This window comes from Lagopus muta, chromosome 4 (assembly GCF_023343835.1).
Source record: "Lagopus muta isolate bLagMut1 chromosome 4, bLagMut1 primary, whole genome shotgun sequence".
Taxonomy (NCBI): domain Eukaryota; kingdom Metazoa; phylum Chordata; class Aves; order Galliformes; family Phasianidae; genus Lagopus; species Lagopus muta.
This window is the reverse complement of record NC_064436.1, coordinates 30,975,353-31,000,235: the sequence shown is the minus strand read 5'-3', so window position 1 is coordinate 31,000,235 and position 24,883 is coordinate 30,975,353. Positions and strand designations below refer to the sequence as shown.

General features: G+C 40.4%; 1 protein-coding gene across 3 annotated transcripts in view; it reads left to right on the top strand.

The window, feature by feature from the left end:
* ADAMTS3 (ADAM metallopeptidase with thrombospondin type 1 motif 3) overlaps positions 1-24,883 on the top strand; it is a 141,866-nt gene that overhangs the window by 84,724 nt on the left and 32,259 nt on the right. For all 3 annotated transcript variants that reach the window (XM_048942692.1, XM_048942691.1, XM_048942689.1), the window contains one exon: positions 17,755-17,954. In XM_048942692.1, coding sequence (XP_048798649.1) covers positions 17,755-17,954 — 200 coding nt within the window. The remainder of the gene's footprint in view (positions 1-17,754; positions 17,955-24,883) is intronic.

Below are 24,883 nucleotides of genomic sequence, written 5' to 3'. Positions count from 1 at the left end.
GCTGATGTCACTTCTTACAGCAGATTAAACAGTGAAACTAAACTGAGAAAAACTAGATCTGAGCAAGATATTAATTAGTTGCTGACATTGTTGAAAACTGCATTTTAGAAACAAATGTACCTTTTCTGTTATTGAAGAATGGGGGGTGGTGAACTGACTGTTAGTGGAGCATTTCTTCTCTAATGAGAAATGTGTTTGAAGACGGTCGTCTGTGGCACGCTGAAGGCAAAGCTGACAATGTTTTCTATTTTAAATCTTAAAAAATACCAGGGAAATTTCTGGAGCTAGAAAATATGTCATTTGGATGCAAATTCTGTGGTGATACACATGCAGATATTTGCAAAGTGTCACTGGATTTCTCTTTCTTTGAGCCATAGTTTTTTACTGCAGCTATCCATGTTTATGCTGATAGTTTGTGAAGACCTTTCCTCTACTGTCCATCTCCCTCACTCTCACATTTTGACTTCTGAGGGTTTTTTCAAGCCTTACTTTGAAGATTAACTGTGACCAGAAGCTGAGTGTGTGCTGGATGTGTTTCTGATTCTAGTGATTTGCAGACTACTAAGCCATTTAATGGTTGTGACCTGCTTACAGTATGCCGTACAAAACTGACAATCATGTTTGGGATGTGGAAATGGTTTTCCTCTGAGGCACGTGACAGCTATGACTTCCAGTCCTACCCAAATCTCACTTTGAAGTTTTTGATCCCTGGTACCGAGTGGTGTGTACATGTGTTTGTTGAAACTGTTTTGAATTGGATAGTCATCTTGTGGTCACTTGAGACCATGGAGAACAGACCCTAGTGCTCTTGCTTTTTCCTTCCAGCCCATTTTTTTGCCCAGATATGGAGCTTTGCTCTTTCTGTGTTTTTGAACAGCTGACAGAAGCTGGCTTGGATGCCTACGGGTAAAGAATCAAAATTGTGACTGAAATAATTTTGAAACATTATTATGGCAACTTGGTTAATGAACACCAGAGGCTATATTGCTTTTAAAGCAACTTGTCAAGTATTGAAAATTCATAGTAGTAGTCAGCTCCTGAAAATAGCTCTGGTACTCAAGGGTTGTTAATACAGAGCTCTTCAGTGTTCCTGTGAGAGTGTCTGACTTTGAAAGTTACCCACTGTACTCTGTACCCTCACTAGCTGAAAACTTTGCAAGTGGAGACCTGGCCACTCTGAGCTGTACAAGTGAAGAGGATCCTTACATGCCCAAACCTGCATTTAGTTCCAGTAGACCAGATATCTAAGCATGCATTTCAGTGGTGGGCCACTGCAAATTGCTGTGGACTTAATCTTTCCCATCTGGAAACAAAGCACTAGAGCCTCTAAGGATGCCTTTTGCACCCTTTTATGCACCGATGCGTCTGATGACTGTTCAAAATGTGACTTTTTTTCTTGTTATTTTTCATCTTCTGTTAAAGTGGTGCTGAAAAAACAGCTCATTCATGACAAAGTATGGCATTATGTGATAGACTGATAGATCTGATAGACTTGGTTAGATTGTCCTGGTCACAGGTGAAGTTACATTGTCTGTAGGTACCCCATGAGCTGTCACTCTAATACACTGATAGAAGATGTAAGTGTTGTATAAAGTAGAAAGATAATATTTTTGCCTGTACTGTGTATATATAACACAGTGTAAACTTCCTTTCTGAGTGTATCCTGTATTTGATTGTTACCACAAGTGTAAGATATCAGGGAGATCTCTTAAACAGGGAGAACCACGTGTTTCTTTCATGTTAAAATCGGATAGAATGTTCTTGTGGTATTAAACTGTAACAGCTTTGATTTGTTAATGACCAGAGGCATAAATCCAACTTGTTCGACTAACTTGAAAGAAAAAGGTGTGTTTATTTTTTTCTTATTGCCTTATTAACAATATCCCGATTCTGGGAAAAATACTCTGGCTCTGCAAAGATGATGTGTCTATCATCCCCTTCTGCTAATGTCTAGTTTTAGCTCTTCCAGATAATACCAACAGCCTGCTTGCCATAGTCCAGTGTGCACTGGATTCTAGCCAGAAAAAATTCATCAGCTCCAACGTTTACCTAGCAAGTCTACAAATATGTATTACTTCATTCTCTGATGAAGGAAATAAATATGAACTACCCTTTTCTCTCCTAGGAACAATTGTTGCAAGTTTTGTTGATCAATATATCTTTTCTTTAGTCTCTTCTTTTACTGAGAGCAGGAATTGGTTGCTAAGCTTTTAAATGGGAGAGCTACTTTTCTAGCAGGGGGCTGGAAGGATCCCACTTCAAGAAGGCAGAAGAGCCTTCCTCCACTGTAGCTCCTGAGCCTCTGTGACCAGGCACCGTAGCTGTACTCCTCTTTTAGGTTATCATGATAAGAGAACAAAGGAATACACTTTTTGTATGAATATAAAACAGTTAAAGTTTGTTGTTAGTCTAATTAATGTATTAACATCCAGATAGAAATACAGAATGAACAATTTTACTACCATGTATAATTCAAATTCCCTTGCAGATGTTTGTCCCTTTCCATGTTGTTTTCCTCCCCCTTGCTGTGCATTACTGCCCCAAGTTGCAGTGGTGTGTGCTCCTCACAGAGGCTTCTGCTCCTGGTGGATTTTTTTTCCATGTTGGTCCTGGCCCCCCTTGGTATTACTAGTGAAGGTTGTCAAGCAGTCTGTTTCTAACTCCTTAGGGGACCACAGATAGCATTATCCCATGATGGCTTAGATTTTTTAGCTTTTTGCTGTATATAGCATAACTCTTTATGGCAATATTGAAAAGAGGAAGCTAAAGCTGAAAAAAATAATACATTAGTCATCAGTCCAGTGGGCAACTTTGCTCTTGGTGTTAGATGAACCAGACAGTGGTCATCTGTTGATGGGCAATGTGTTGTTACAGCTAAAACCAAGCTAAAAATAAGGTCAGGAGCAGATGAGCCAGGGCAAGGCCAGACAAGTCCTGAGTCCCACATTAAGCTAATGCAGAGCTGTGATCTGGTATTAGTGATGGTAAAGCAAGGTGCTAATGTATTCCTTAGGCTATGGGATTATACAGAAAGTGGGCTGTGGATTTTTTCTCTGTTACTTCTCTTCTTTGTTACAGTAGTAGATATGGGGAGTGTACTTACTGTGTTTTTAAGCTTCTGATTGCCAAAGTAAACGCCAATATTCCTTGAGCAAAGACTGGTAGCATGTTCAAAATGAGTTCAGTTTGATTCTGGGATTTGTCATCTTTTTGACAGCAATTCATTAAACCTAGGATATCTGAGTAGACTTGTATTTCAAGTCTCAATGCACCTGTGGTGCTTTTTTTTCTTTTTCTTTTCTTTTTCTTTTGTTTTCCTCTTTTTTTCTTTTCTTCCAAGTATGAGAATCTGAAAAGTGCCTTGTGTGAATCTTTGTGGTATTTCTTGCTGCAGATTCAGTGGTGACAGCTGTTTTTACTTAAAGCTGTAAAACGTATTGAAGGAGTTTCCAGCATGCGTAAATACCAAACCAGTTTATATCATGTCAGGACTATGGAAGGAAGGTCTTTTGAGAAATGATCTCATAGGCATTCTTTGTTGTAGATCTGGCACATGCCGTGGGCTTCATTCTTTTCTAAAAACAACTCCTGTCTTTAAAGTTGGCATGCCTCAGATGTATGCCTTTTGCTTGCTTTATGTTAACCAGACTCACTCTTGCTTGGGAATTTAAAGGCAGTAGATTGATGCAGTATCTCTTACATCCAATTATTTACGATAGTGCTGTGCCTGCTAACACCCCTCACCCACATATACTTTGTGGCTGCATTTAATCTTGGTGTTATTGTATGTATTACAACCTCAGAGTGACATTTTCTTTTCATCACAGCATCACTCATACATATCTTTGAATTTCTAGGACACGGCAAGTTCACAGGCAAATCTAAAATTACTTTTGTCCAGAATCATTTGCAGTGAGAACTAACTATCCTGTTAGTGTATCAAGTGTAAACTTGTTCTAGGAGGCTTGCATTCTCCACTAGTGAGAGCTCTAGAACTGGATGTTCCCCTTTTGCTTTTGGTATTACCAGTTTCTGTTCATTGGATGGAAAAGAAACAGTTTAAAATTGGCCCAAACTCAGACATAGTTAATTATGGTTTCCTTAATTCCTTTTAAATTTAGGCTTTGTTTTGTGTACATTTGCTGTCAGATAAGGAAAACCTACATTTCTAGCAAACCCTCATGCCAGGTAGGGAGGTGTTGACAAGAGAAGTATAGAATAAAGTTCTAGCGATTTGCATTGGAAAAGCTTATCCCAATTTGGCTCTAAACGTATTCAAATATAGAGAGAGTTATGCCTTTGGTGGCTCTACATGACCTTCTAAGTGTGCTGCTGGCATCAATCTGTCATATAAACATTTTTGCTGATGATGCATGGAAGTCAAGAGTTCTTGTTGTGTCAAAGCAGTGCTGACTCTGCAGAGTTAACAATAATACACTGCAGAAAATCTTCCACTGTTCCCAGAATTCTGTAACTGGATTTACTATGGTACCAGAGAAGCAAATATTTTATTAAGTCAGCCAGCACTTAAAAATCTTTTCTCTAACAATAAAGTAAGATAATGCTTGTATTTGCGGCCCATTGAGTTCATAAATTTAATGAATAATTCTGAAAGTCAGAGATCAAATCCTGCCTTTAATTCACATTTGTTTCTAATTCCCTGAACCACAGTCACTCTAAGGATCCAACTGAAAGTTTATGTATAGAGCTGAGGCTCCAAGCTAAAATTCACTTCTTCATCTAGAGAAGGTGGAAGATAACCAGAGTTAATACGAATTCACAATATTTTTCTCTTCTTTTTTTTTTTTCTTTTCCCCTCTAATTCCTCAGTGCAATTAATGCACTATGAAAATGAAGTTTTGCATAAATCTACTGGCTGCTATTCTTATAGTACACATACAGTATAGTTCCTCAGACAAGACACATTACTACCTTGCAGGTGCAAGCAGTTTTCTGCTGCAGGCTAGAAGGTCCTCCTTCCATTTTTGATGGTTTTTCTTTTTCCTAGACTTCCGCCGCACTGTCCTCACTGAATTACCAGCACTCTAACAGTTAAGTCACTCACTAGATGACCATCTTTGGTCACAGTTGCTGCTTCCTCCACAGTCCATCTTTAACACCAGTCAGGCACCTAATAAATAACCAATACCAGCTTGGAAGGAAGCTCACTGACAATTGATGAAGAACAGAAACATTGTGGGGGATATGGGAGGATATTACTCCAAAAATCCTCATTCTATCCCTGATACTCAAGGTAAAAAAATTCATGCTTTCAGTGAGATACTTGCTCAACAGGACATTTTAACCTTTCCCTGCCCAAATCCTTCTCCTGCACCATCCTTAGTGCTCTAAGAGCTCTAGAAGTATGTATCACTCCATTTTCCTTAGAAAATGCTTCAGCATCTTTCTCTTTTGCTGATGTCTCCTCTCATCCACAGATGGGAACTCGATTTCCTGCCACATAATCTGATCAGTGTTATTAATCTCAGAGCAGTTGTTTCCAGCAAGTTGTTTCCCTTAAAGATTTCTTATTTCTGCTTCAAAAGGGTAAGGTTGTGTTATTATTTTCCAGTTCCAGCTTGCTTTATAAGATGTAACATCTAGCAATGAATCTTGCTTATCCCATTCTTAGGCTCTCAGAGGTACAGCAGCATTTTGATACATGTGTGATATGTAACGTTCAGCAGAAAAAATAATTGATGTTTGCTATTTTTTCTTCATTTTGTTTTCCTATGCCTTCATTTTCTTGATATCTCTGGTCAACTTATACTGAGTTTTTCTTCAAAGTTCTTTAACTCATAAATGTCTTCAGTTAATATTTTAAACACTACATTGTTTAGTCTGTAAAAAGTTAGGCTTTTTGTAATTTCAGACCTCTTTCATGTTTGTGTTGTGTGACTAGCTTCTCTTTTTCTACCATCTTTTTCACTACCCTCAGGTGTAGATCACTTTGTGTAAATGTATTTACAATACCCCTCAGCTCAGTGAGTGTTGGCATGCAAATAAGTTCACATTCTTTTTAAGAAAGAAGTATTTTATAAACCTCAGAAGGAAATATATTCTATATTTAATCTGAAGCCATTTAGAAACTACATTGTATGTTCAAGTGATGCAAGTATTCCCTTCTCTTTGAAGTTACGTATGTGTATTTGTAATAGTATATAGGTTTGGATAGGGGAGGATTTGACCTATCTCCCCCTTCCTTCAGAAGCAGTCCTAGAAAGAGGAAAAGACCGCAGGGGAAAATAACTCAGCACTGCTTGCTCAAACAGTATGCCTAGTATCATATGCTTCAGCAGGAGCTGGATGGCTTTCACTGAGTTTTTACTTCACTTTTGAATCTTAGGTAATTTCTGTCAAAAAAAGTAGCCTGGAGAAATTGTGTTTGGAGATCTAGGGCTGTATTTACCACAGAGCTGCATTTACCATAGGGCTGCAGCTCTCACATGAGAGGCATGGCATTTTGGCTGTTTATCTCCACTTGGCTGTGCCAGTGAAAGTATTGGGGAACTACGAACTTAGTGCTCTTTTTATTCTGTTTTGGTGTAAAATCTGCTCATTTTAGAGCCTCACCACCCTGAGTAAAGAATATCTTCCTAACATCAAGCCTAATCACCACTCTTTTAGTTTAAAGCCATTCTTCCTGGTGTGCAGATCTCCAGTACAAACAATATGACTGTGGACACTTGCATGTTGAGCATTGCAAACCTTTTTTAAAAAGTTTTTGCCTTGGTGGTTCCACAGGAGCTCTGTTTTCTTCAGTATCCTCTGCTGTACATCTCGTTGCCTCTGAGACTCTGCATCTGTCATTCATGCACAAATCAACCTCCCATGAAGAAAAAGCCTAGTGTTTTTCCAAGGCTTTTCAGCACCTCTTCCTTCTCCTACCCACATTTGGTGTGGTGTTGACAGCAGCTCAGTGAATTAGGAAACACTCAAATCTCACCCATGTACCTTCTTAGCCTGAGGAACTGAGGGTGCCTAGCAATTATTAACACTTCACGTTACTTTGAAAGGACTTTAAAAAGCGAGCTGAATACCTAGCTGCCACTGCAAGTCATTTTTGGTACTTTTGAAAATCTGACTAAATTGTATGATTCAGAACTAACTGAATACAATTCCCATTTTCCATTTATTTTGTTTGGTAGTGAATAAAGCAGCATAACTGGGAGTCATACCCAGGTAATTTTCTGATAGCTTGGTTTTCTACTATGCCTTTTTCTGGTCTTTTCCTATGAATTCATACTAGTCTTCAGGAAAGGGGGAAAGACTTGTGGTTTTTCTGTGGATTTTTTGTTGTTGCTCTAGCAATGTTTCTGTCTTTCTTGAAGAGAAGGTACAATCTGATTCTCTCTTCTCTATACCTGCGCTATGTTTCTGCGGTATTATACCTGGCTTTGTTTATATTACAAAAATGTCATCTGTAATACTTACTGTGACATATTCATAGAATCATAGAATGGTTGGAGGGGACCTTAAAGCCTGTCTAGCCCCAACTCCCTGCTGAGGGCTGGTTGCTACCCACTGGATCAGTCTACCTGTGGCCTCATCCAACCTGGCCTTGAGCATCTCCAGGGATGGGGCATCCACAGTCTCTCTGGGCAGCCTGTGCCAGCGCCTCACCCTCTGAGTGAAGAATTTCTTCCTAAAACCTAACCTAGTCTCCACTCTTTTAGTCTAAAGCCATTCCCCTTTGTTCTGTCACTATGAGACCATGTAAAAAGTTGGCCCCCCTTCTGCTTATTGAGCTCCCGACAAGAACTGGAAGGCAGCAGTGAGGTTTCCCCGCAGCCTTCTCTTCTCCAAGCTAAACAATCCCAACTCACTCAGCCTTTCTTCATAGGAGAGGTGCTCCAGCACTCTGAGCATTTTTGTGGCCCAATTCTGGTCCTGCTCCAGCAGTGCTGTATTCTTGTCATGCAGGGGGTCCCAGACCTGGACACAGTACTCTAGGTGAGGGTTCAGCCTGCTGCCACCCTTCTGTTGATGCAGCCCAGGATACTGTTGGCCTTCTGGGCTGCAAGCACACATTGCTGGCTCATGTTCAGCTTTCTGTCCATCAGGACCCAAAAGTCCTTCTTCACAGGGCTGCTCTCAATGAATTCTTCTCCTGGACTGTGCTCATGCTTGAGATTGCCTTGACCCAAATGCAGCATCTTGTGCTTTGTTCTCTCGTGCCCACTTTTTGAGCATGTCCAGAACTCAATGAATGGTGTCCCTCTCTTCCATTGTATCAGCTGCACCATGCAGCTTGTTGTCATCAGCAAACTTGCTGAGAGTACACTTGATACCATTCTTTACATCACTGATAAAGATGATGAAGAGCACCAGTCCCATGATGGTCCCCTAAGGGACACCACTCGTGACTGGCCTCCACCTGGACATAGAGCCATTGACCTCAACCCTCTGTCTGTGATCACTCAACCAATTCTTTATGCGCTGAATAGTCCACTCTTTAAGTCCGTATTTCTTCAAACTAGAGATAAGAATGTCAGCAGAGATAAGGGTACTGCACAGAGATGCCTTGTAGGGTGTGCTCTGGCTTCTAGAAGCGCATAGCAGTAGTGCCCTTAATGTACAGTGAAACATGGGGTGAAAGCATGTATCATTGTAACTTTTTTCATCTGACTTTTTTGGTAAGGCTTGTTTCACATACTAACATATCCTTTCGCTCAGCCCTCAGAAACAAAGAAGCAGAAACTGGCAACAGTTAAGCAGTGAGGAGTAGCAACAAACTTGCATGCACATTCCATCAAAGACAACAACAATATTAAGGGTTTGGCTCTTAGTCAAGTTTGTAAGTTCCAGTGTACGTGTTTGTGTGGGAGTGGAGGAAATTCAAGGCAGTGATGCTAAGCAAAGAACAGGCTCTTTGCATTGTGAAATGTATGGTTGTGGTCCTATTAGGAAGTCATTCTGATACGCCTGATATAATAGGCAATTTCATGAAATTGTTGAAGAAAAGGTAACGGAGAATGATTAACATCATGGACTGTTTTGGAAGGGTCTAATAAATTAAAGCACACAACTTTCAGCACATCCTAGAATCTAATGAGAACATCCTGTCGTAATACTTTCCACATGACAGTCTGGGTGGTTTCTATTGCAAGCACTGATCCTTCCTAATTGGGCTGTAGCAGAGCCACAAAAAAATTACATATTTGCAGTTTCTGGGAAAATAAATTGGAGGACATAACTGGTTTCAAAATCTTCATTTGAACAAAATGATGGTTCTTCTCTTCCTTGGATTTTTGAAAGGCACACTCCAAGATAAGCCTTAACAGACAGAAAATTGTGGGCTTTCACAGATTTAGTGAAGTGCAGTTACTGACCTTTGTTATAATTACACAGCCTACTGTATTTCTCATAGTAATTCTTCAGCAAAAGCTTCAAAGAAGCCAACAAGTGTTCTTGTACTCCTGCTGAAATCTGTGGCAGCTAGCTGCTGAAGAACTTGGCCATCAGCTCCTGATAGCTGTTATATATCTGAAGCACATATCGAGGCCTTAGGTAGTTCTTTCAAGATAGCTGGTAAAGAACAAACGAAGCAGCCAGCAATGTGTGTTACAGAACTGTTAAAAATCCACCATAATACTTGAAACTCTTCCAAAATGGAATGGGTCTTGTGTGCATTTAAATGAGAGCCAAGCTTTATATAAAGCATGTCGATGAGGACAATTGATGTACATGAAACATCAATAAAATCTGGTTAGAATATCAATCTTTGATTTTAATAGTCTTGAAACTACTGAACAGCTTTTTTGTGCCAACTTTTTAGTATCTTGAGGGCACTTATGTTTGAGTGTTATACAGATCCCATATTTTCAGCTGATTTTTTCAATGAACAATCCCTGTTTTTGTGCTTATTGTCTTGGATGTGCTGTTCGGAGATGGTAAAGGCCTACCCTTAGAGCCAACTCTAAGAAGTAAGAACTGTAGGTGACTGACTTCTCTGGAAGCACATCACACCACTGCCTGGTCCTTGACAGCAAGGAATTACAAAGCTTGGCCAGAAGATCTGCTGAACTGAATGCCTTCATCAGCCATCCTGACGCAGCGATTACCTCTGTGCAGTTTACTCTAGATGTGGTTTCTGTGCTATTCTACATCATGAAGAAAACTTCTCAAAAAGAGAGTACAGTTTATTGAGGGTATTTTCACTGTTTCCGTCACAAAGTTGCTTTACTTTTTCAGTCTGGTATCTTGCAAAATGGGCAAGACTGCCTTCAAAGGTTTTAGACGTTATCTTTAGGGTGTAACAAAGCCACTGGTTTCATCGGCTGCATTTCTGAAGTGAGTCATCCTTTTCTCCAGGCCTTTCTTGCATTTGATTGTGAGAACAGCTTTCAGCTCATCTTTCTGTGACTGGGAATTTCTCATATTGTTGTCCTGGATACAAATGCACTGAAGTTTATCAGAGAAAAATAATAGAGTTGACTAAGCTCTGTAGCAACCTGGAAGATTTAAACATTAAGACAAGAGGGAAAGGGGCAGAAAAATTCTAACCATGAATGCCTATCTTCAGCCTGGTAGCACAGGTTTTGAGAGCTGAAGAAAATACAGTTTCAAGAAATGATAACTAGGAGAGAAAGTGGTCATTGTTCCAGTATATGATGGTTATTTAGTGCCACTATAGGAATGACATGTGTTGGCTTGGTTTCCTTTTTTTGAAAATAGCATAATGGAAATTTTTGGTTACTACAGAATAGAGCTGTCCTTGGACTTTTTATATGTTACCATTCCTGTTAAGAAGAGATATACACTGATCTCAATTTGTTGCAAACTGATTTCTCAAACTGAATATGAATTTTTAATTCATTTTATTCAATTATTTTATTATTATTTCTCATTCATTATGAATTTCTGGAGCCTCCCAGGCTGTCCTGCCATAGCAGTATTTTCAGGAAGAGGTTAGATTAAACAATCAAATACAATCAAATGATTACTTTTCCTAAGTTTGTTGTATGGTTTTAAAATTTTCCAAAAAGAAATTCAAGCTTATGGCTAACTCTGTGACATCATCCTGCTCCTAGAAAGTCTAAGTGTGGGTCTACATAACCTGCTGTGCAGCAGCAGTTTGGGTGCTGGGACACAGTTCTCACAACTGGTGATGAGCTCACGCATCCAGGCTCCCAGCTGTACCCATGTGCCCCAACATACACCTGACCTCCTCTGGCATCACTGCTGGGCCTTCCCAAGCTGAGAACTTCATTTCCATGCCTGCAGGTTTCTGACTTCTCCATTCTAACTTTAACCATTTTTCCTTTCTCTCCTTTGATCCGATCTCTGTTGATTACTGTTTTCATTTTTAGGATCCTCACTGCAGTGCAAGTTTTCTCCTCTATTCTTTTTTTTTTTTTCCTTGTAAGAGCATTGCTATTAATATGAGTCACTAAACTATGTGTAAGTGAGGTAGGTCACCTTAAGTCATTACAGTCCTGCACCACTGAATCTGTCCAACTTGAGATGTGAGAGCACCGATGAAGGAAGAAGCTGAGCCAGGCTTCTCTCCAGATAGTGGTCAGTGTTTGGGAGTGGAGCGTGAGTCACATCTTACTCTGCCACTGTTATGAGACATTTTCCTTTTTGTGCACAAATGTAGTAGACCGCTTGTCTACTGGCTCAGACGTGTTGAGATGAGAGAAGTGCCTCCAAAGAGACACAGGAAAATGCATAAATCACTGCCCAACAGCACAACAGCAGCTGTTGTATCGATTCAGCAGATTTAGATAAATGCAGAGCTCATCCCTGAGTCTCGCGTCCTGGAGAGGTGTTTTCAGAGCCAGGTGTGGGTTTCAGTAAATGAGGACCTTGGTGGGCAGGTTCATTAATGTACTTATACTGCATTAATCTCTGTCTTGCACTTTCAGAGGTAATTCTTCAGGACTGCTTATTTTTTACTTGCTGACTTTTCTTTGGCACAAGAGGAACAGTCAGGGACCAAACGAGACTCCAAGTTGTAGCCACCAAATTGTGAAGAAAACTCTGTTAGTACTGCTGAAGAGCTTGTTCCTGCCTTCTGTCCCTTGCCTTAACTAGGCAAGCAAGCATTAGGTCTCTAGTACTGGTTCTGAATGAGTACAGTGTTGATGTGTCACACTCGGCTCAATTTTGCCAGGTGAAATGTGCGTGAAGAAAAGGTGCAATACCCAACAATACACAGCAATATCTTGTTTTTTCTTAAGCAAGTGGGTATATATGAGGAACAGACAAACATAGGTATATGAAATGAACACTGCTGATTTCAGTGGCATTGCCAGGCAGCGCAAGCATCACAGGAATCATCCTGTATTTTAATGTATAAAATGTAAGAATCTTCCATGTGAGAAATGCTTAAGGTTTTCTTTAAGTATACAGAGGTTTAACTGATGACACCATTTACTAAATTAGACTTGGGCAGATCACAGCTTTATTTAACATAATAGGGAATGAGCTATAATTTCATTATTTTAAGTTGTTTTCTAGGAAAAGCAGAATAGGTACTTCTTGCAACCCAGAAGGACATGTTTTTTAATATAAGAAAGTATTCAGGAGGGATACAGTTACGCCTCGTTTTTTACTTAGGTGTTTATATTAAATGTTTGGTGTTTCTGAAAAAGGATTTGGAAAAGAGGCAGACCGTACTGGTGTGCAAAGCAGTTATGGCTTTCTGAATAATACACACATCTGGGTTCACAGGGAGGCTCTGAGATATATGCGTACTTGACAGAAACGTACTGTCTGATTCCAGCAGCATGGTTCCAAGTCTCTAGAGGTGGCACAAGGCAAGGCTAGCAGCCGCGGTTTTTAGCAAAATACGATGACAAAGCATGTGGGGGAGATTTCCTTTTGGTGTGTCTGTTCCATTTCCACTACTTCATTTGCTTCGTGAGCAAAACTCCTCCTGCCTTTCCTTGGCAGAGGAACCCCAGCTGGACTGGAAGAAGGTGTCATTCTTTGTTCTCCTTATTTTTGCTACATGATGCATGAGACAGGCTGTGATGCGTCCTGTGGAAAAAAATAAAATAAGAATACATGTCTGCACATGTGTCTACAATCTTGTATGTTCTGTCCTACTACCCACATGTTTACATAACCACTTCACTTGATGAAAGAGCATGGACTAATTTTTTCCTGATAGGTAAAATCTTGAAGTAAAAGATGCAGATGACTAGTAAAATAAAAAAGGAAGAGGTAACAAACCAGCTAATTCCAGAATGAGATTAGGGAGGATTAGTCTGTCTAGCACAAATCTGCAAACAAACAGGCTAGTTTCCTGTGTGTGTAGCAAAGAATTGCCATCCAGCAACAGTTCTGTTTACTGTGTTAGACAATGCCAATAGGCTTTGCAGATCAGTCTGTAGAGGACCTTTGTCTTCAGATAATTAATTTAAATAATTTATTTCACTAAGAGTTCTTGTGATCTCTTTCCACTCACAATAAGTGAGTCCTTCCTCCAGCTTCAGGAGTTTTATTAGGAAAGATTGATTTTTGTATTACACAATGACAGCAGCTCCAAAATGCCGGTAAGAGAAGTTCCAAAGGCCATTTATGTGTCTCTCACCTAGCAAATCTACAGGGCTACCTATGTGTAAACAGTTCATCTCAATGCCAAAATCACCCCCACGTTTAGATATCTGCAGATTATGTGCTCCCTGCGTTGATGCACAGTAGAGTTATGCCTCCCTCAAGGACCTCAGGTTTTCCAAAACCTTGAATCAACATGAAAAGATGATTTTTTTGAATGCTGATTTTCTTCATTGCTCATTACATTCCAGGCTATATTCACACATAAACATGTACATTTCCTAACCATTTGCTAGAGAGCACTAGAGGCTTAGCAGTGCTTTGCATCCTGAGCTACAATAGTGTGTAGTGCTACCATTAAGTATCACACATTTACTAATGCTGCAGATATCTGTCAGTCTCTAAAATTCAGCAGATTCATGCAGATATATTTGAGGGCAGAATTTGAGCTGAAGAAAACCATTCACGTATCTTTTGGTTTTAGGGAGAGGGAGAGTAGGAAAGAAAAAGATCATTGTGTTTGCTATTTATTGCAGTATAGAGGGGACTTCTGTGAAAGTGTTGCAGAATCACATTAAACAATTTTATTTGTGCTCTAAGAAAGACTTTGTGCAGGAATTATTCAGACTGAACTCTGCCCTTAAGTTACTGGTACCCATTATTACCTATGGAATGAATTGAATGTGGAATGCTGGTCTCTTTTCTGTCTGTATCAATCATATTGCAGTAAATAGCCTTCTGCTAAGATTTTTCCGTGTGTCCTCTTCTTGCAGTTTCTATAATGACATATCACAGTTTTTGCAAGGACTGTGAATGATAGGGGTTGTGGCCTTCTGAGAAATGGAAGCTCTCTGCTGAGAGGAGGCAGAAGATTACTTTCACTGTATCATTACTGTAATAGTTCTGTCATTAGTCTCAGTGGAAGCAATACAGTGCACAGATTGAATGCAAATGACTTGGATAACCTTATTGTTTTCTATAGAGCAGTTTAGATACAAATACCTAATGTGTTTCACTCTGCATCCATATGCTTGGGAGTTTCCAAATTGCATGTTTGTATTTTGTATGCATAATACAGTGCTCTCATCTGAAAAGGACACATCTGAGGACTCTTTCTGTGCTACTCAGAAGGAATGTCTACTGATCCTTCTTCTGGGAGTAAGTCTCTACTATAGTTTTTTAGAATTAGCCAATATTAATGATAACAAATTGTAGTAAAACATTTCATGTTGATGGAGGTATTAGGAACAGGCTTTAATCCCATGGAGAGCTTCACTGACTCTGAAGAGTTCTTCTAAGATTTCCGCAAGTGAACTAGCACTTAGCTGAATCATGGAGAAGAGTGAAGAGATTTAATGACTGGTTTCTGGGAACATAGGCATCTCCTCACTTTGCAGAGCTCTCTCATGTGTCCCATTTGTCCTTGTATTCTAAGTGTTTAGCAATAGATGGAGATTGCAGTGTTTGTAAACACAGAGCTTACTGTGTATGGACTGACTTTGTATATGGTTGTTTGACTCTGAAGTCATTGGAGTGATAAACCATGGAAACTAGACAAACAAGAGAACAGATGAATCTCTCCTGTTACTCTGGTTCCTGGGAGAGAGCATAGCAAATTATGGTGAGTGTTTAGGGAGAAGACTTAGCACAGAATCATAGAATATCCCAAGGTGGAAGGGACTGACAAGGACCATCAAGTCCAACTGCTGGTCCCACGCAGAACCAGTCAAAATCCAAACCATACATCTAAGAGAGTGGTCCAAACACTCCTTGAACTCTGGCAGCTTGGAACAGTGACCATTGCCCTAGAAAGCCTGTTCCATGCCCACCACCCTCTGGTGAAGAGCCTTTTCCAGTTTTGGTTCCCAGCACAGACGTGGGGAAAAGCAACACAGAGAATGCAGTTGATTAATTACTGACTAATAAGTAGCTCAGATTAGCCTTTAAATTAATACTTGTTTTCCTGTCTTAGCATTTCATAGTTAAGAAATGTTCTTATAGTGGCATCAGAAGCAGTGCACAGAAAGTTAAAAACCAGTTAGCATACCAAAAAAAAAAAGGGAAGAACTAGAGAGAGTGGATGCTGCTTAATATCCTGAAAAGTGTTGGTACATTTCATAGAATATGCTGCATGACAGGGTGAGTGAAATGGTGTGTGTTTGTTTGTTTGTTTGTTTGTTAGCCCAGTTTGGGGAAGAGTTGGGTCTTTCAAAGAAACAAACAAGATGCATTTAAGGAAAGCAGGATGCTCAATGCTTGAAAATGTTTCTGATACTTGTTGTGCTGTTTTTTTCCCAAATCTTGTCCAACAACAAATCTTGTCACTACATCACTTCCTAGAGTGAGTTTACTTTTTCTTGCTTTGTTGGGATTACACACTTGAAAAAATTCTGTGAGTACATTTATGGAAAATAGTGGCCTATTAAGTGCACGTTCTGTTTGCAGAAAGTGGCTACATATTAGAAAAGTGAGAAAAAAGAAGTCCTCTCTGACTCCTCCTGCCTACTCACATGAACACGGTGAAAGAGATTCTCCTCTTATTTGAACCACAAAACCACCCATTTAATAGGGGGAGTGACAGCCAAACCAAAGGTTCTACACAGAGCAGATAGTTGGTTCTTTCTGAACCGATGTCAAGCTATTCCATTCATGCCGTGGGTGTAGTGATATGATGACATTGCTGGTATATTTCCATTGGACAGTGTGCTCGGCAGCTTTGCCAGCTGCAGCAATTTTTAGAATTGGAGCTTGTCTATGAATTTCCCACTTGTGTGCTATCACAGGGTTTGCATTCTTGAGAGTGAAAGGACTTGCGGTTGAATTGTAAAGCTGTTTGCAGACCTGGTCTCTCACCCACAGTGACAGGCTAAGCTTCTAAAAACAACTGGGGACAACCTTTCCATTTGATGTGGAGTTTGGGGAGAGTTATTTATGTATTACTGTGAACCACTGTGGTACCATGGAGGGAGAGGTTTTCCAGTTAATTGAGCTGGTTGTTGAATCTGCTCTGGATGAATTACAGCATGGCTATCCAGCACATTTTGCAAAATTGGCCCTAGTCCTACTGTTTTTCCATGAGCATAGCTTACATCCAATTTACTGTGAGTCTTCACTAAACTATGTGAAGGACAAATGCATTTACTTGCAACCTTGGCTTCTATCACCTCCTATGTAGAGAAATAGGGCTTGAAAGCTGTGCCATCATTTGAGGAAATGTGCCTTTTTTATACAAGTCTGTATCAGACTTGGACATCAGTGGAGAGCAAGACTGTACTCTTTTCTGACCTTCTGAAGCTGGTTGCTTTTGCTGAGTTCACAGAGCAGGAAGAGCTCTGTGTATTTAAGGACTGTATTGTCTATTTTTCCTGAATGGAAGAGTTAAGGAAATGGGCACACTCCTGACTCTGTCACAGAGCCAGAGACTTAAGAGCAGTTCTATTCCTAGTGAGGACTGCAGTACTTAGCTGAAGATTTGCAGTGTAAGATGTTCCAAAAAGGCCTGTTCACTGTTGTTTATTGCTTAGAGCCAGTTGATGTGTTGGCTTGGATTTTGGAAGAATTAAATAGCCTACAGCTGTTACTTTTTCCTGTCAAAAATCTATGATAATGTTTTGCTTTACTGTTCTAAGAGGAAGAGATGGTTTTTAAGTCATTTCAGATACGGGCTACTAAATACATCCTCTTAAAAGCCAATTCAAAATAGTTTATTATAACTCTGCCCATTGACCTCTGTCCTCATGGGATTCTTCCAGTATTTCGCGATATTCATAGGGTAGGATATTTAAACATCTGTATTTTAAACAGAGAACTCTTATGAAATGTAAGAGGAATTGCCTAGCTGTTCCAGTGGTTCTGTACAAGGGCACTGAAGCCACAAGTTGAACATTGCACAGCATCCCACAGCCCATGTCTGTGGCACTCTGCAACATATGCCTTGTGCTGTAAAAAGAAGGGAGGAAATTCTGGATGAGGAAGAGAAGTATTTGGTCTAACTTGTACTTAAGGATGATTTTTATTTTATAAGAATCACATAGTAAAGTACAGAACCATATGGTGAATTATATTTTTCAGTGGTATCCGATGACTTCCCCACTCTTATGCCTTTAGAATATCTAAATCTTTTTTCTTCCTAGTTTCTGCTTTATTTTATCCAAAGAAGTGTTGACTATACAGCTGAACATGTTGTGCGGGGGGATGTTTCTGAAGTGGAGTTGGAGTAGATGTTTATATCTTACTGTTTCGTTGTAGAATCTCTTCTTGGGGGCCTTGGAGACCTGAGTTCCCTGTACAGCAGTGTAGAACAGCAACTGAATGAAACCCTGAGGCGACGCAGGCACGCAGGAGATGACGACTACAACATTGAGGTGCTGCTAGGTGTGGATGACTCTGTCGTCCGGTTCCATGGCAAAGAACATGTTCAAAACTACCTCCTTACCCTCATGAACATAGTGAGTATCTTCCATAGTATTGTGCTGTTTTGCTTTAAAAATGTTAAAGGTTTCTGTAAACTCTTGCAGCAGTACCTAGGAGATCATGATTGATACAAAGATGATAATTTTGTCTGCTTTTCGGTTTGCTTCTTTATTTTCAAGGTGCTCCTTCAACTGATCTTTTTCATAATGGTATTCTAGGGCACATTCTGGGGTAATTCCAAGAATTTACTGTCCTTCACCCTCAGTGAAAGTACTATCCTTCATACATCTCACAGAGCTGCATAGAATAATTCTATTAGCCCATGCATTCATGACTGTTCTTGCATGTGAATGCTCTTGAAATTAAAGACTGCAAGATACTGTGAGACTGGGAAAGCAAAGGCTTTCTCACAGAGCACTGCAGGACATGAGCTTCCACCGAGTGTCCTTTGGATGGGTAACATGTGTGTCACATTCTCCTTCCTTGATAAAGTGTGATTATACAGAGCTAAAGAGGACGGGATGGAGTTACTAGCAGTCCTGTTGATGCTTTGGACAGATGAGGTTTATTTAAAAACAAAGGAGGGCCGTTTTTTCCACAATCTGCATTATAAAAATGGAAACGCACCTGTATTCCACAATCTCAAATTCAAAAAACAGAAAAATGCCCAGATAATTAAAAAATGCCAGATGTTGTCCCTTATGTTCAGGGATAGAATCGTTATTCCTGACAAATGGCTTTTGGTTGATAGATGCTCTGTGTATTATGTGAGGCCATATGGGCTGAAGTTCCCCATGTTGTTAAGTGCTCTTGGAAGTCATTCATGATAGTGAGTGACCTGGTAGTCTCCTGGCTTCTACAAGCTTAGTTAACTACTGTGATAGTTGTGTTATAAACATAACAGTGGGATCTAGCAAGCAGCGCTGATCACTGCAAGACAGCAGAGTACTGTCATGGGAGTGTCCCTTGTTTTTCTCTCAGTCAGTCTCTTTCTCTGCTACTTGGCTAAACAAGAAGGTGTGAATATCCCCTATCACAACACAAGCTACAGATAACAGCAGATAGCATGATGTTTGTTCTGTAAATGAAATTCTGTGGGAGCAAGCCAAGCAGGTTTGTTAGGAGTGTTTAGCAAATCTGGGAAATTTTATTTCTGTTCCTTTTGCACAAGCAGAGGAAAGTGGGAGAACTGGGGCAGTGACAGCATGTATTTGTGCTCCATTTCTTCAGGAGGTGCCTTGGGGACTGGAGCCTTGGTATGCTGTGAGATTGCCTTTTGAAGGGGGGTTTGCTGAGAGAGGCTATTAATGCAGGAAGATTATGAAAACTATTTATTTAAAAAAATCTACTACTAGGTCTTTGCATAATACCTAAATAAGAAAAGATTAAGTTAAACTGATAAAATTGGAATGTGTCAGCTTACACAAATAACTAGATATAGTTACAAAACAGTGTAATTGCTTCTGCCAATACTGCCAGTTCAAAAAGTAGCAGTGTAAACTTAAAAAACTGTTTTCCTGTTTGAGATTTTGAAGTTCTTTTAACTCTCCTGTTGACTCAAAGTCAACAAAGCTATAGTAAAAGTGTATTTCTCAGAATAGTTGCCATTGGTTCCAAGGAAGTTTTGCCTGAAAGGCCTGGATGAGGACCCCACGACAGGAGTCTGATTCTACTTTCCTTATATAGTGAGAGATTGTAGTTGAAAAACAGTGGGAAGAAGTATGTAAACTTGAAACATTCTTGACAGCTCGTAATGTCTTCTGTTTCTGAGGTTAAAGAGAAAGTATGCAGAATGAAGAAGCACCCTAAATCATAGAATCATAGAATGCTTTGAGTTGGAAGGGACCTTTAAGATCATCTCTTTCCAGCCCTCCTATGGTAGGCAGGGACACTTCCCTCTAGACCACGTTGCTCAAAGCCCCATCCAGCCTAGCCTTGAATGCTTCCAGGGAGGGAGCATTCACAGCCTCACTGGGCAACCTGTTCCAGTGTCTCACCACCCTCACAGTAAAGAATTTCTTCCTAATATCTAGTCTAAATATATACCCTCTTCCAGTTTAAAGCTATTTCCCCTTGTCCTGTCGCTGCGTGCCCTTATGAAAAGTCCCTGCCCAGCTTTTCTGTAGGTCTTCTTCAGGTACTGGAAGGCCGCTATAAGGTCTCCTTGGAGCCTTCTCCAGGCAGAAGAGCTCCAGCTCTCTCAGCCTGTCCTCATAGGGGAGATGCTCCAGCTCTCTGATAATCTTCATGGCACTCCTCTGGACCTGCTTCAACAGCTCCATGTCCTTCTTGTGTTGGGGGCCCCTGAACTGAACAGAGTACTCCAGATAGGGTCTCACGAGAGCAAAGTAGAGGGGCAGAATCACCTCCCTCGACCTGCTGGTCACACTTCTCTTGATGCAACCCAGGATACAGTTGGCTTTCTGGGCTGCAGAAAATAAAGACGAGGTGATTGGTGGTAACCAGCATGGCTTAAGCAAATACAAATCATTGAATCATAGAAAATATAAATACCAAATGCTACTTTCAGCTACCTTCTAGCTGTACCTATTCCTCAAGTGATGTGACAATATCTATAGAAACTGCAAAGAAACTGTAAAGAAACAAACTTGTAGAATTCTAGCTGAAGAAGCTAGAGGGTTAGCAGTTATTTTGTGTCTAGATATACATAGATGACTCCAAAAGTAATGTCTGTTTATTTCCTTGGAAATTTCAACATATGGATGCAAAGAGTACAGTAATAGTATTTGACAGAGCACATTCTTGGCTACAAAACACTTCTTTTCCACACATTCACCACCATTGGCTGTGCATTTTTGCCACTGATGAGCAAGAGTCTGCATGAAGCACTCATACAAATCAGAACCAGAGCAGGTGACCCACTGCCACTGTTGCCACTGCTGAAATGCACCGTCCACTGTATCACTGTGCTCACATCTATTGTGAGCCATTTTTTTCTGCAATGAGAAATTCAGCGATGCCCCTTTGCTTCATACACACTTCCACATCAGACACTGTTCTGTCAGACTGCCCCTCTGCTGCCATCTGTCCCACTGCAACAAATTGTAATGAAATATTGGCAAGAAGGTTCATCCTCCACTGCCATACCACCAACATCTGCCTATAACATCTTGGGCCAGCATCATTAAATAGGAGGCCTTATGATATTACTTTTCTCCCATGCCTTCTCCCTTTGGTCCAAGCTTTGATCCTTGTGACTTATATTGCAACATGTCCTGCCCAAAGCACTTCAAGAACTCCCATTTAGTGCACGCTGTGCAATGATTGCATCACACTGCTACCCAAAGATGGAGAGCTGAGGCTGAAAATGTGACCTCTTGTGTCTCAGACTAGGGGTGAGTTGCAGTATCTAGATGATGTCTTTTGGGTTCCTTTGTAAGCTCTTCAGTTACCTAAGTAAACTGTATCTTCATAATGAACTGTGTTTCCAACAGTATGTGACCAGATGTACTGCTTAAGGAACAGAGAAGATGTATACATAATGGGAGGGAAGAATAGAGCTAGGATTGGAGTGTACCTGCAGTTATGGTCTCTTTGTTTTAAGATGCCGTTTATCTTTTAGATACTCAGAGCCAGGTCCACTAAAAAAAAAAATCCTCAGCACCATGCACCTGTCTCAATCTCGTCTCAGTTTCCAAGTGCACAAACACTCTGAGCATGCTTGAAGATCCATCTACCTGTTGAGCTTCCAAAATGAGGACCAGCAATCTAAAAATGGAATCTGTAGAATTTGGCCGGAAAAAATCTTGATATGAATTTAAACCAAGTGATATCTTTTCCAGCATCGCTGTGTGTAAAATTGTAACAACTCTGCTATAAATCTAGAATAAGAAACTCCAGACGTAACACACACATTGTAACAGAAAAACAGAATTCAGTCTGCTAAGTTTACAACCTGGAGCGTTGTTCAGTCTTGTCGCGTTTCCTACTGTTTCTGTAATTGGGAGCTTAATTTTTTTAGTACTATTTCAGTATGCCTGGGGAGTCGCTCTCTAACACTAAGTGAATGGATGCCGTAGAATCTTGGTTTGATGAAAAGGATCTGTTGAGTAACATCTGCGCGTTTGGTTTTGGAGCCCAAAACATTTAATTGTAACTTCCTCCATTCCTCTGACATGCAAACAGGAGGCTTTTGACTCTGGTGAGTTAGGAAGCTGAGTGTGAAGATCTCTGAGGAGAAACAAGCCATTGAACCTGAGCTGCTTTGTGGATCAGGGATAACACAGGAATGAATCAGCAGCAGGACTTTGGTGACTGTGAATGCATGTCTAGTAACTGTGTATCTTTGTTGTTAGTCGAAGTTTCTTTTTTAGACTTGAGGGAATTAGAAAGCACACGAGCAAGTAATTGCTTATTCCTAGATCATCAGCCATTGAGACTGCAGCTGTTGGCAGCCTAATGCACTGCTGACATCAGCAGACACAGTTTGGCCTGGCTGAACTTGACTGATGCAGAAATGAACCTGACTTTTGGGTTCTGATTTAGGTTTAGATCTATCTGTGCGAAGATTCAAGATCTGAATTTAGCATGTCTCAACTTGAATCTTTCACTCTTCCTAAAAATGGAAGGAGAAAAGCAATTTGTGATGTCCTAGGGTTCCTGGGGATTTTTGCAAGGCTGATGCTGATTTTTTAAGCCTAGCTTGCTTCCCCAAGTAAGGAAGTTATGGGCCGTTTTGCCACGTGTAATGCAGTTAACTCCAGGTTAGCTTTGAAATAACTAATATACATAGGCATCATAGGCAATTCTATTTCACTCACGTGCAGAAAAGCAGTATAAATCACACTCAACCCTGTGCTACAATTGGTTATCCTGGGCACAGTGCCATGGTGACACAACTGCACAGCTCTTAGTGCCAAAGCTGGCTTGCTGGCTTGCTGAGAGCGAAGGATTGCATGTTCGTGTGATGTCATTGGGAGTTCTGGAGCTAGAGGTTGAGTTTCAGCTAAATAAATGCCTGAAATGTTTCCCCTTATTCAGTATTTACGTGTTCTCTTAGCTTTAGGAACAGGGATGCATCAGAGGTGTGTATTAAACAGCTGTTAAGGGGCAGAGCTGGAAATCAGAAGCTCAGATGGGCTCATCTATTCCCAGATAATAAGATTTAGTTTCGTCCCTAGCTGGTAGGTGACACTATAGCCTTATCTCACAGCAATTACACTGGAGTCACATACAGCTTCTTTCCAGAAGGGCTGATGACTAAAGCAACCCACTGGGGAGAATGTAATTGCTAGGAGCTGTTTCTGGTAACACTGTGGCCTGCCTGCTGTTAGTCAGTTTCTGCTGAATTCCTTGAGGTGACACAGTTGACTTTTTCCTGATCTTCCTGTTACCAGAATCACAGAAGGGGTACCAAGCCCTTCTGTTGCATTAGCACTGCTTCTGATCCCCAGTGGATCAACCCTTGGTCACCCTGCAGAAATATAGTGGGAAACCACATAGAGCAAAGACTGGGAGATGGAAATGGGGCGCTGCAGGACTGAGAAAATCTCAACCTCCCCTTCCTTTCCTGTCTCTCTTCCTCCCTTTTTTCATTCTTCCATCCCAGTCATGCTCCAGAGCCAGACAGTCCTTCAGTAACCAAGTGGGTCCCTCAGGAGCCAGACCCTGTCTTTGTCACATGGCAGTGCGCTACACTGCCACTGAGGTCACTTTTCAGGGAAGAGAAGAATCAGTTTTCGCCATTTGTTTAATGTGTTATGGGAATGTGGCACTGACAGTATATTGCAAGCTTCAGCTTGCTCTACTTTTGTGTTATGTTGTCTCTCAGAACATGGTTTTCCTCTCCTCCACACTACCTGGGAGAAACATCAAACGATAAAAAGAGTTCTTTAAAGCACTGCATTCAGTTTAGAAGAAGTTTGATTTTCAGCTAACAAAAGAAGAGTGAAACATTCATGATCACTTTCAGCAAGAGGTAACCAATAGACTTTTTAAAGCAATCTCTTAAAAAAAAGCTTGATGTTTTCAGCACTATTTCCCTAGATTTGAGATACAGTGTCTCCTGTGTTAGTCATGTGACATTTGTTACTCACTTGGTAGTTACTTAAGATGAAGTTTCCCTGGATTAAAATAACTGAGATCAGAAAGATAGGCACACAAGATACCAGGTAATACTGTGGGATTCTAAACAAGTTTGGGCTTGTCAGTATTTATGTCTTTCTATTTTTTTCTTCTTGAGAGTAAACCAAAATTAGCTAGTAGAGTGGTACTTCTGTGCATCGTTCATTCTCAAATTGCAGACCGAATTCCAGTTCTGGCAATCACTGTCCACTGAGCACAGCAGCTTTGAGGATGTCACCTTTCTAAATAATAATTCTGCAATATTGTCCATTAATATAGCAGAGAAAAGCATGTCCACGTTTAATTTTATTTCTTGTGCAAAAAACATTTCAAGGAGGTGACTATCAAAGCTGCTTAGTGCTGAAGTTTACAGAAGCTTTATGATTCACCTCGGTAGGAAAAGACAGTGCCAGAAATGTCTACACCTTTATACCTGCAGCTCTTTATCTCCATCAAAACTTTATCTCTCTTAGCTTTTTTTATAATATGGATAGGACCACCATGAATTTTAGAGTCTTTCATTCACTTCAACTAGAAGTGCATAGCAGAGCCTAAACACACTGAGATATCTGACTTTGTCTGTTTCTAACCTGATCACCTGCTTGAATGTTACCAACATGGATAAAGGAGAAAAGGTACATTGAGGCTCATTCTTCTGTGAGCTGTTCCACATGGAAATGAGAGCTAATGCTGGTGACTGAGTACAGCGTAAATTAGCAGGTAATCTGCAACATGTTGCCATGTGGATCTGCTGGACTTTTCTTGCTACAAGTATTTCAGAAATGTCAGTTACAGATTTTCCCTGAGCAGTAGCTCGTGACTATGCTAAACTGCACAGATCATTGACGTTACTGAATAACATGAAATAGGAGCTAAGATA